At 43.1% G+C, this 12247-nt stretch overlaps 1 protein-coding gene across 1 annotated transcript in view; it reads right to left on the minus strand.

Annotated features, from left to right (window-relative positions):
- Window positions 1-643: 643 nt before the first annotated feature.
- Window positions 644-12247, minus strand: part of mypn (myopalladin) — a 208245-nt gene continuing 196641 nt past the window's right edge. Inside the window, exons 18-21 of the mRNA XM_080205403.1 lie at window positions 10959-11166; window positions 6434-6599; window positions 4318-4451; window positions 644-810 (exon numbers count right to left, since the gene is read on the minus strand). Coding sequence (XP_080061529.1) covers window positions 644-810; window positions 4318-4451; window positions 6434-6599; window positions 10959-11166 — 675 coding nt within the window. The remainder of the gene's footprint in view (window positions 811-4317; window positions 4452-6433; window positions 6600-10958; window positions 11167-12247) is intronic.

A 12247-nucleotide genomic window follows, 5' to 3' on the forward strand; every position in this document is an offset into this window, starting at 1 on the left:
TAAGAACGTTAACCACTTTAATAAACAATCAAAAGATTCACTTGTATTGTTATAAATAAGCACAGAAACGCTTGAGTAACAAATGTCCACCGCAGTCAATGGATTTAACTGGTACAAACTGCATGAGACCAGTTAGGATTATAATAAATACAGGTTATTCAATATGCTAAGATTTTGCAGAGTGTATCTGAGCTGCTGCAAGCTATATTTGAGTGAAAAACATCCTTTTGCAGACAAGAATCAAATGCTTCATATTGTGCTAATGACCACCTTCCTTTTCCCGATACTTTCGAAAACCTCCTCAAACACAGAAATAACAGACATTCAAATAAACAAGATATTCTCTGGTGATTTGCCATGATTATTAGACGGCTGTCATTTTATTCTAACTGGGCATTGCTGACATCTACATTCATTAATTTGAATTTTCCAATCGTATGAAGGAGGCGATACAGAAATCATCATATTGCTTCTATCTAGTATCTGCACTCCGTTTCAAATCACCATTTCAACTGTGTCACTTGCAACATTCAAAAAGCACCAAGGTCATAGAAACAAACAACTTCATGTAAACCTTGAATCACTTGGCCTCTCTTATCTTCACAGTTCTAAGTCCTGCAAAAGCAAACGTAATGAAATAACTTCACAGTTCATCGCTCTCCATCACTTGGTGTTTGGCTGGGAATTGCGAGTTGTCTACTGAGGGGAAGGCAGCTTTAAAGTCTAGTCCTTGTCCAGTCAGAGCTGCATATCGACTGCTCGAAGGCCGCACTTTTTTTATTGGCTGTGTGATGTGCTGGTGCCACTGTGCTGTAACAACAAAGCAGGCCGATCAGAGGCTCCATGTTGCAATGGACAACTTTACGATAAGATGGCATTCTAAATGGTGCTTGTTTACAACATCAGAGCTGTGTTTTCATTAGCCATGCTTAATGCAGAAATGAACAGAATTTATTTGTGCAGTAACTTGTACCATTCAATAATGCGGCACGGTAGCAGAGTGGTTAGCACTGCTGCTTCACAGCTCCAGGGACCTGGGTTCGATTCCTGGCTCAGGTCACTGTCTGTGTGGAGTTTGCACATTCTCCTTGTGTCTGCGTGGGTTTCCTCCGGGTGCTCCGGTTTCCTCCCACAGTCCAAAGATGTGCGGGTTAGGTTGATTGGCTATGCTAAAATTGCCCCTTAGTGTCCAGGGATCTGTAGGTTAAAGGGATTAGCAGGTAAAATGTGTAGGGATTTGGGGGTGGGGTCTGGGTGAGATTGTGGTCGGTGCAGACTCAATGGGCTGAAGGGCCTCTTTCTGCACTGTAGGGTTCTAAGTGTATCAGCAAAAGGACTTCAATTATATCACTCTCCAGCTAGCTCCTAAAAAATTACTACAGTCAAATAATGCAATATTGGTCTCATCCCAGCTCCAGAAACAGTGTGATTTAATGCAATTGTATTTACTAGATAAGGAAAATCACGCCTCAATTTCACCAGAGATGTGGCTCTCAGGAGAAGCATCCTGGTGGGCAATGATAGAATGGGTCCAGTAATTTGGACATTATTCTGTGAGCTGTAGGGTTAGTAAGATTCGGAAGGAATGTATCCAGCTGCTGGAGGGTATGTGAGAAACACTGAAGGGAAACATTTTGATGGAGTCAAGTTTTCCAGGGGCAATTATCTTTAATAAACCTGCATTAAATGCAAGATGTTTTAATATTGTGGCAGGTCTCCGATGATTAATCACAATGAGTTTATAATGATAATGGCACATTATCTAGTTCACAATGTATTACTCTGAACTGGGAGCTTTCTTCAGTGTGCCTTTTCACTCCAAGGACACAAAACCTGATACTGCTGAAGACAAAGATTTCCTGTGGCCTATTGTAAATCCGTGATCAGGAGAAATTAGAATCTGTATCTTTAAAAAATGTTTCCACATTTTGCATTGTTAGTATCTAAGGTAGGGTAAATACGAGTTTTATTTGTGTAGATATTAATAGTGAACCTCATGGGAACGCTCAAGAATGAAAATGTTGACATGATTTAAATAGATAAATGATCACAACTCAATGTGAGTAGATGAACATTTGTTTTAGCTGTAAAGATATACCAGTCTGTTTATAGATCTGGATAGTGAGTCACCAGCCCAATTTAATATTTTTCTCCATTTATACTTGTATTGAAAATGTGACTCCCTTTCAATGGTCTGCAATGTGCATCAACAGCGAAGTGATGTGATCACTGCTGACTTCAAGGAAAACAGCAGCAAGAATGTGGAAGGCAGGATTTCCCAAACCATGGTTTGCAAAGAGTTAACTGTCTGGGGTGATGAGCAGCAATGGAAACTGTCGAGTGGAGACTTCAGGTGGGACGTGACATGTTTTCCCAATGGTTCGTCAATGGGACAGCTTTCCTGATTGGATGTTCCTTCAGTACCCTTAACTGGCTATTAAGTTCAGCACTCCAATTGGCTGCACTGAGATTGCACCAATTATCAAGCATTAAAATATGGGCACAGTGGGGAAAGCGTTTGGGAAATACTGCTTTAAGGCATCGCAAAAGCAAGTCCAGTGGATTCCCTCCCTCCTCCCATTATTCCCTCACTAAAATGAGCACATCATTTAGCAAGTGTGGATAAAAAGTGGTCCAAGATCATTCAGTGCTGAGTTTCCAGCCACAGATCGATCCAGCAATCTTTCTGCAGCTCTGGGACCAGTTTTGCGAAATGGGAGTCTGCTTAAAAACAAAAGGAAGAAGATAGAGAGGCTTACAGCATGGAAACAGGGTCTTTGGCCCAACTTATCCATGCCACCCCCTTTTTTAAACCCCTAAGCTAGTACCAAGTGCCCGCGTTTGGCCCACATCCTTCTGTACCCATCTTACTCATGTAACTGTCTAAACGTTTTTTAACAGACAAACTTGTACCCGCTAAAATTGTCCCTTAGTATAGTGTAGGTTAGCGGGATTAGCGGGTAAAATATGTAGGGATATGTGGTAGGGCCTGGGTGGGATTGTGGTTGGTGCAGACTCGATGGGCCGAAGGGCCTCTCTCTGTAGAGTTTCTATGATTATATCAGATCAGTCATGATCTCACTGCAGAGCAGATTTGATGGGCTGAATGGCTTATTTATTTATTCAGGGCAACACAGTGGTTAGTACTACTGCCTCACAGCGCAAGGGACCTGGATTTGATTCCCGGCTTGGGTCACTATCAGTGCGGAGTCTGCACATTCTCCCCATTTCTATGTGGGTTTCCTCCCAGTGATCCAGTTTCACCCCACAGTCTGAAAGGTGCGCTGGTTAGGTGCATTGGCCATGGTAAATTCTCCCTCAGTGTACCTGAACAGGTGCCAGAGCGTGACGATTTTCACAGTAACCTCATGTAAAGCTACTTGTGACACTAATAAATCTTATCATTTGTCTTGGATCACTTTGAATGTAAAGGCATTGGCAGCATTCTGTAAACAAGCCAATCACTCACCCTCTTAACAGTGGCATGTTCATCGTAGGATCTCATTTTGTCATGATGTGGAGATGCCGGTGTTGGACTGGGGTGGGCACAGTAAGATGTCTCACAACACCAGGTTAAAGTCCAACAGGTTTATTTGAAATCACGAGTTTTCGGAGCACTGCTCCTTCATTAGGTGAGTGATAAAGGAGCAGGGCTCCGAAAGCTGGTGATTCCAAATAAACATGTTGGACTTTAACCTTCTTACTGTGCCCATTTTATCAATGGAAGATGAAGGAGTGGATGTAATTCAGGTGCATTAAGCGATTCAAAGATCGGATGGCAGGTATAAGGAAGAACTATTTCTTCCGATGGGGGATCCAGACTAAGGGGCATAACCTTCAAATCAGAGCTTGGATATTCAGCAAGAAAACACGTATTAGCATGAAGTTTGTGGAAACCTGAAACCCTCGCCCTTAAAAACAACAGCAGAGATCTGGGAGGGTCAATTGAAATTTTTAAACCTGAGATTGTTTTTTATTGTGTAAGGATATTTAAGATTACTAAGCTGAAGGAGGACAGGGGTGATGGTGGAGTTAAGGTACAGATAAGCTTTGATCTAATTGAATGGTGAAACAGACTGAAGAGGCTGAATAGCTTCCTCCTGTGCCTACATTCCCATGTATATTAAAACTTTCCACTGCCTGATTCTGGTGGTCCTGAGGTAAGTCCCCCTGAGGTTTGTATTGATGGATAAGGTGCAGGTTGGTAAAGTATGCCTGTCATTTTGGGGCATTATGGCCCTGCCTGTACCACTGGCAATGCCAAATAAAACCTACTCCAACAATTATTAAGCAGGGAACATTCAAATACACACTAACCATATAAATCGAGTCTAGCTGTACAAGACACTATTCCGGCTTCATTCTTGGCAGACACGGTGTACCAACCAGCATCTTCCTTCTTTGTTGGCTGAATCAGGAGACAGACATATCCTGTGGTATCTTGGTGCATGCTAGGTAAGATAATGCCATAAATTCCATTAAAATACACACACACACAGACTGGAAGTCTAATTGGTTATCCATATTATTATACTGGAGAATCTACTACTGAATAAACAACACAAGTCATCACTTAAGTAGGTAATTTAAGTTTCTTTTCTTTTATATTGTAACTTAAAATTTATTGTATTTTAGAAAAATAATCACCAAACGAAAAGTCAATTAAGGGACTTTGCAACTAGTTTTACCAAGACTGAATTAGAATGTTTTCCGCTGAAACAAGGCAGTGCAACTAACTAATACAACGATTGAAATGAAGTGATATCCAAAAACAGGAAACATATTCCAGTTAGAAAGACATTTTCAGATATAATTTAGGTGATACAAGAACATCCGGACTATAATTTTAGTACAGTGTGAAAATCCAAATGATTTTTACAGTCTTCAAATGGATTTATGCCATAAAATTACTATTGGAGTTCACTTGGCTCCTCCATGATCATCCCCAATTCCAATGCTCCACAAGGCTGTGTTCCCAGCCCCTTACTATACTCCTTATATACTGTGCAGCCAAATTCCCCTCCGACTCAATTTTCAAGTTTGCTGATGACACCACTGTAGTGGGTCGGATCTCAAACAATGATGAGACAGAGTACAGGAATGGGATAGAGAGTCTGGTAAACTGGAACGGTGACAATAATCTCTCCCTCAATGGCAACAAAACAAAGGAGATTGTCATCGACTTCAGGAAGCGTAAATGAGAACGTGCCCCTGTCTATATCAATGAGTACGAACAGTTAAGAGCTTCACGTTTTTATGTGTGCAGATCACCACCAACCTGTCCTGGTTCCCCCCATGCTGACACTATGATTAAGGAAGCCCACCAATGTCTCTACTTTCTCAGAAGATTCAGGAAATTTGGCATGTCAACCAAGACTCTCACCAACTTTTACAGATGCACCATAGAAAGCATTCTTTCTGGTTGTATCACAGTTTGGTATGGGCTCCTGCTCTGCCCAAGACTGCAAGGAACTACAAAAGATCGTGAATATAACCCAATCCATCACGCAAACCAGCCTCCCATCTATTGACTCTGTATACACTTCTCACTGCCTCAGAAAAGCATAATTAAGGACCCCACGCACCCTGGACATTCTGTCTTCTATCTTCTTCTATTGAGAAAAAGATACAAAAATCTGAGGTCACATACCAACCGACTCCAGAACAGCCTCTTCCCTGCTGCTATCAGATTTTGAATGGACCTCGCATTAAATTGATCTTTCTCTACACCCTAGCTACGATTGTAACACTACATTCTGCACTCTCTCCTTTCCTTCCCTATGTGCGGTATGCTTTGACTGTATACAGTGCCAGAAACAGTACTTTTCGCTGCATACTAATACATGTGATAATAATAAATCAAATCAAATCGCAAAGAAAGCCCTGGAGGGGAAAAGTTCCCACTCCTTCAGATTGTATTTAGAATGTATTGAGCACACAACCATGAGATCTAAACTGCCAGGGGGCTCCTTTGAATCTCCCTGGACACTATTAAAAACCATCTTACCTACATTTAGATGTTTAATGGTAAGGATATGCCCCAGTTGCATTCTCTAGCCATTTTACTTTCTATTTGAAGATTGCGCTGTCTGAGCTTGCAGGCTTATCTGAGCCAAGCATTTTAAGTAAGGTTCTGTTCGCTTTTATCCTGAACTGCAGCTATCCAGTTTCAGATTGGCTCCTTAGCCAGGCGCAATAGCGATAAAGTTCTGAATTCAGACATCTAACGGCAAAGCATTGCCCACTCGGAGCTTATCAGAAATTCAAGTGCAACCAAAGTAGTCATGAAATCATGTGCTACATAAGCCCAAATTTCCAAAATACAGTCCCGTCAGATATGATTCCCTATGGGAGCAGGAAGTCATTTTTTTTTAACCAGGTAACTGTCGCATTAGCAGCTATAGTTACACTATGCACTGAAGTCTGGACACACCTTATCCTATCCCAGTTGGGAGAGATTGTCTCATTGTCTTTCTTCCAGAAGATCATGGGAGGAGGCATGCCTACCACTCTGCACTCTAGTCTGACTGGGTGGCCCTCTGGCACTCCTGTGTTTCGCAGCTTCTCAATAAAGAAAGGTGCCTTTGTAATTTCCTTTGCTGCAAAACAAGCAAATGGAAAGAGAAAAAGAAAGCAAACATTTTAGAACATTAGCTTTGACATTTCTGTAAGTTTTATATTTGCTGACTTTACTGTACAGATACTCATTTCTATTGCAGTGATTCTTCCTTTAATGGAGTATTGCTGTGAGTTTTCAGTGGTGTTACACTAATGGAAAGGGAATCAGCACTGCACAACAGAAGGAACGCATGGGGATGGGGGTGACAAGCTACCAACTCTCCTGAAATGGAAAATAATCATAGAATGTTTCAAGGGACACCCTAAAAGGCAACTGGGAGCAGGCAGTGTATACACATGGCAAAAACTTTTACATTTGCAGAATCTGACTGATTCAGTGGTTGACCCATGAGCTTTTCTGTAGCTGGGAAGGAAATGGATATATTCATAGAATCATAGAACCCTACAGTGCAGAAAGAGGCCCTTCGGCCCATCGAGTCTGCACCGAACACAATCCCACCCAGGCCCTACCCCCCATATCCCTACATAATATACCCACTAACCTACACATCCCTGGACACTAAGGGGCAATTTCTTAGCACAGCCAATCAACCGAACCCGCACATCTTTGGACAGTTTTGCATAGCAATGCATATTGTGTTGCTGTGCAAAACGCTAATCAACAGAGACATATTCTAAACTCCAGGATTTTGTGCTGTGATTTGTTTTCATGAAGTGGGGGATGCCTCCAACTAATAAATTTAAAGTTTATTCAGAAGTAGGTTTACGTTAACACTGCAATGAAGTTATTGTGAAAATTCCCGAGTCCGAAGAATGTTTGATTATATAAAGCAATATTAAATATATCATGTAACACATTTCAACCTATATTAGACATAGAGGCCGTGATTTTCTGGCTGCACTGATCCCTGTGCAGATTTTCAAAACATTATGATATACAAAAGAGAAAGTGAAACCACAGGCTGTCAATCAGGCTTACACTCTGTCAACATTGTGGTTAGGATCAATTGAAATCCATTCAACTGTGAAGGGAAATGAAAATAAACACAGGTGGCTAGGGGAGGATAGAAATCCATTGAACTGTCAATGGAAGCCTCTTTCAAAACACTGCACGTTGAAATTGACAGGGATCAAAGGCATCCATTGGGATGGAGAGGGTTTCAAAGCATTCAACCTGCTAGGAAACTGCAAAGACTTAAAATCAAAACTGTCTGCATACACTGGGGCTGAGTGCACTGCCACGCAAAATGGAAACCTCCCCGTCTCACCCAGCCACCAGGTGATATCGACACTTCCTCTCTGTCAGAGGACTTCACAGTTTCTGACAGGGAGAAAGGGAAATCTCTGCTGCAGAATGGAGTGCTGCAGTGATTTAAAAGCCTGCCAGGTGACTGGGGCGTTGCCGGGGGGGGGGGGGGGGGGGGGGGGGGCGGTGCCTGGAGGTTAAAGTGACCTGGCCACTTCAGAATTTGACAGGCAGGAAAGCAGATATTGATCACAGGGCTGTCTGAAATCACCACGTCGGGAGTGATCTTCAGATCTGCCAGGGCTAATAGGGGCAGTCTAGCCAAAAAAAACCCCGTCCTGATGAAGGGTCATAGAGTTATAGAGGTTTACAGCATGAAAACAGATCCTTCAGCCCAACTTGTCCATGCTGCCCCCTTTTTTTTTAAAACAACTAAGCTAGACCAAATTGCCCACATTTAGCCCAAATCCCCCTATACCAATCTTACCCATCTATCTGTCTAAATACTTTTTAAAAAACAAAATTGTACCCGCCTCTACTACTACTTCTGGCAACTTGTTCCAGACACTCACCACCCTCCGTGTGAAAGAATTGCCCCTCTGGATCCTTTTGTATCTTTCCCCTTTCACCTTAGACATATGGCCTCTAGTTTTAAATTCCCCTACCTTTGGGAAAAGATATTGACTATCTAGCTGATCTGTGCCCCTCATTATTTTATAGATCTCTATAAGGTCACCCCTAAGTCTCCTACACTCCAGGGAAAACAGTCCCAGTTTATCCAGCCTCTCCTTATAACCCAAACCATCAAAAGTGGCAAGATCAACCCTTCTACGCAGCCCAAGTTCACCCAACCCCAGGGCTTTTGAGGACCCATCCTCCACAGCCTGGCAGCAGCAGAGGGGCAAATGGCCACTGGGGCTACCTCCTGGAGCTCTCTTGGCACCCAAGATGCCAGGCCAGGATATCAATGCCGGAGTGCCAAGGGTTGGAACCTGTTGACACTGCAAAAGCGCATGGCCTGAAGGGAAGGTGAGAGGGAGGTCTGAGGGGGAAGGGGGTGCTATGTGAGGGGTATTGAGAGGTATGGGGACTGTGTGGAGGTCTGAGGAGGAAGGGGACTATGTTGGGAGTCTGCGGGGAGGGAAGGGAGCCGAGTGGGCGATCAGTTCAGATAAACCTGATATCTGCTTACTGTGGGGTTGGAAGGGGAGGGTGCCTCATCGCAGAGGGGATGGCGGCATTCCTTCAACCCTCAGGGTCCAACACACCAGGTCCTCGCTTGTGAGGACCTGTGCAAAAGCCCACTCGGTGCAACCCCACTGAGAAGGTGAGTGAATACTGGGGGCTATTTAAATTGGGCTTCAATTCTGCTAATTATATTGTATGCATTACAAATATGTGGTACAGACAGTAAACTTCTGAAACATGCAGTGCATGGTTATCATCTGAAATACTATGATCTATGGGGCTATTGCCAAGGCTGAAGAATGAATCCCTTTCAGCCAGCAGACATCTGATGGACTGATTGGCCATCTACTCTGCTAGTATATTCTATAGATCCATAGCCAATCTTCTAGCACTGCTGCCTCACAGCACCAGGGACCCAGGTTCGATTCCCAGCTTGGGTCACTGTCTGTGCGGACTCTACACGTTCTCCCTGTCTCTGCGTGGGCTTCCTCCGGATGCTCTGGTTTCCTCCCATAGTCTGAAGGACGTGCTGGTTAGGTGCATTGGCCATGCTATTTCTCCCTCAGTGTACCCGAACAGGCGGCAGAGTGTGGCGACTGGGGGGTTTTCACAGTAACTTCATTGCAGTGTCAATGTAAGCCTACTTGGGACACTAACAAATAAACTAAACTTTTCACTCCATCCAACGTGAGCCTTAGAAGAATGATTCATATCAAATAAGGCATCAAAATAATTCTGCCATTGATGTATGAGATGAGGATGCAGAATCTTGTCCTTTTGATCACTGGTGTTGTAAAAGTTTCACATGTCTGACTTTTGTTGTGGCTCCCTTGGATTTGAGATTGACCTTAGAGTTATGACAATGCCACACTTAACAAACATGTCAGATCCTACACATGAGAACCATGAATGAAAGCAACAGAACTTGGATGAATCCCACCTCAGTAGTGCTCCCAGTGACAAAGGGGAACACATCATTTTTCCTGCTGGCAGCAGCGATACTGCAGCTCAAATTGCATCACTGAAAAAAAAATGCCTTCAAATTTGCTAGGATACCCCACGCTTGATGAAATCTTCAATTGATGAAGAGCAGAGCAGGGCTGGGCGAAATCAAAGGTTCACATTCAATGGAAAACCACATCTAATCTTCAATATTACTAGAATTCTGAAAGGATGGGTGTATGGTATTATGAGTAAATTAACCTTTTAAATACAGAGGGGCACATTTTTTGGCATAAAGCTCTCTGTCCAACAGAAAGTAACCGAGTTAAACTCCATTGAAATTATTACTGTATGAGCAAGTGAGAGCTATCGACTAACATTAGTGGGGGTGATGGTGCTTTGTCTACAAGGTAGCACCAAGTTGTAAGTTGTAAGCATGAAACTGATATTTTTCTCCCACAATCTACCAGTACTCTTGCTGTTACCTGCTGCTGAAATGATGCAACCTACAGTGCCAGGGTCCTGGGTTTGATTCCAACCTCAGTTGACTGTCTGTGTGGAGTGTGCACATTATCCCATGTCTGTATGGGCTTCCTCCGGGTGCTCTGGTTTCCTCCCATGCTCCAAGAGCTGTGCATGTTAAGTAGATTGGCCATGGTAGATTGCCCCTTGGTGTCCAGATATGTAGATTAGGGGGAATAGTGGGATAAGTACATTGGGGTAGGGAGAAAAGGTTGGGGGGGAGGACAGGGGCGCCTAGATGGATGCTCTGTTGGAGAGTTGGTGTAGACTGGATGGGTCAAATGGTGTCCTTCTGCACAGTGGGAATTCTATCATACATCTGCAGGGTTTCTACTGCTCAAAAGGTCATCTCCAGTCCCTTCAATGGGAGCCTTCCTGGGGAAGTTCAGTCTCCATCTGATTGTCTCTAAGTGATTACTTGCAGGAGCATCTTTGCGTGAATTACAGATAAACTTTCCTTTTGGTATGAACTATACTTTACCTACAACAGACAGCTCCAAACTAAAGGAACTTTGTCCTGCTTTGTTTGTCGCAATGCATGTGTAAGTTCCCATGTCCTCGGCTGTAAGGTGATCAATCAGGAGGGAATGAATTCCATTTTCACGCACGAGCATCTTGTGGGTAACATCTGGTAAAATAGGTTTTCCATTCAGTAGCCAGAAAAGTTCAGGGTTTGGTAGTCCACTCACCTGAAGAAAATGGAAATATGTTTATTTGAATGATAAAGTATTTTTTTGTTATTCATTCATGCAATGTGGGCATTGCTGGCTGAGCCAGCATTTCTCACCCAATCCTGAGCGTATTTAAGAGTCAACCACATTACTGTGGCTCTGGAGTCACATATAGGCCAGACCAGGTAAGGTCGGCAGATTTTCTTCCCTGAAGGAATAGTCAACAATGGTTTCATGGTCATCAATAGACCTTTAATTCCACACTTTTATTGAACCCAAGTCTCAGAACATTACCCTGCATCTCTGGATTATTGATCCAGCAATATTTCCACTATGTATATACCTTCCTCAGATATTGTGTCTGTATAATGTGCAGTGAAAACTCTTCCCAATTTTCTGACAAACTGCAGCTTTCCAAATTGATATCCTTGTGATTCACAATTGAATTCTGTGATGTACATTAGGAGCTCATGTTCCCTCAGTGGAACCAGCTAAAACGTATTACCATCTTTGAGAATTTCTATGTCAAGTTCCTGAGAATCTATGTCCATCAATAGGGTTTGGGTTTTCACAAATGGAGAGCACACTCACTTTGGCGGGACACAGTCCACTTACTCATGTCATCTCTGCTCTCTTAAATTCAAGAGACACAGACTTAGAGTCATAGAGGTTTACAGCATGGAAACAAGCCCTTCAGCCTAACTTGTCCATGCCACCCTTCTTTTTTAAACCCCTAAACTAATCCCAATTGCCTGCATTTGGCCCATATCCCTTTATACCCATCTTACCCACGTAACTATCTACATGCTTTTTAAAAGACAACATTGTACCCACTTTTACTACTACCTCTGGCAGCTTGTTCCAGACACTCACCACCCTCTGTGTAAAAATATTGCCCCTCTGGACACTTTTGTATCTCTCCCCTCTCATCTTAAACCTTTGCCCTCTAGTTTTAGACTCCCCACCTTTTGGGAAAAGATATTGACTATCTAGCTGATCTGTGCTCCTCATTATTTTATAGACCTCTATAAGATCACCCCTCAGCCTCCTACGCTCCAGAGGAAGAAGTCCCAGTCTATCCAGCCTCTCCTTATAACCC

This window comes from Carcharhinus amblyrhynchos, chromosome 17, assembly GCF_965287045.1.
Source record: "Carcharhinus amblyrhynchos chromosome 17, sCarAmb.v2.hapA, whole genome shotgun sequence".
Taxonomy (NCBI): domain Eukaryota; kingdom Metazoa; phylum Chordata; class Chondrichthyes; order Carcharhiniformes; family Carcharhinidae; genus Carcharhinus; species Carcharhinus amblyrhynchos.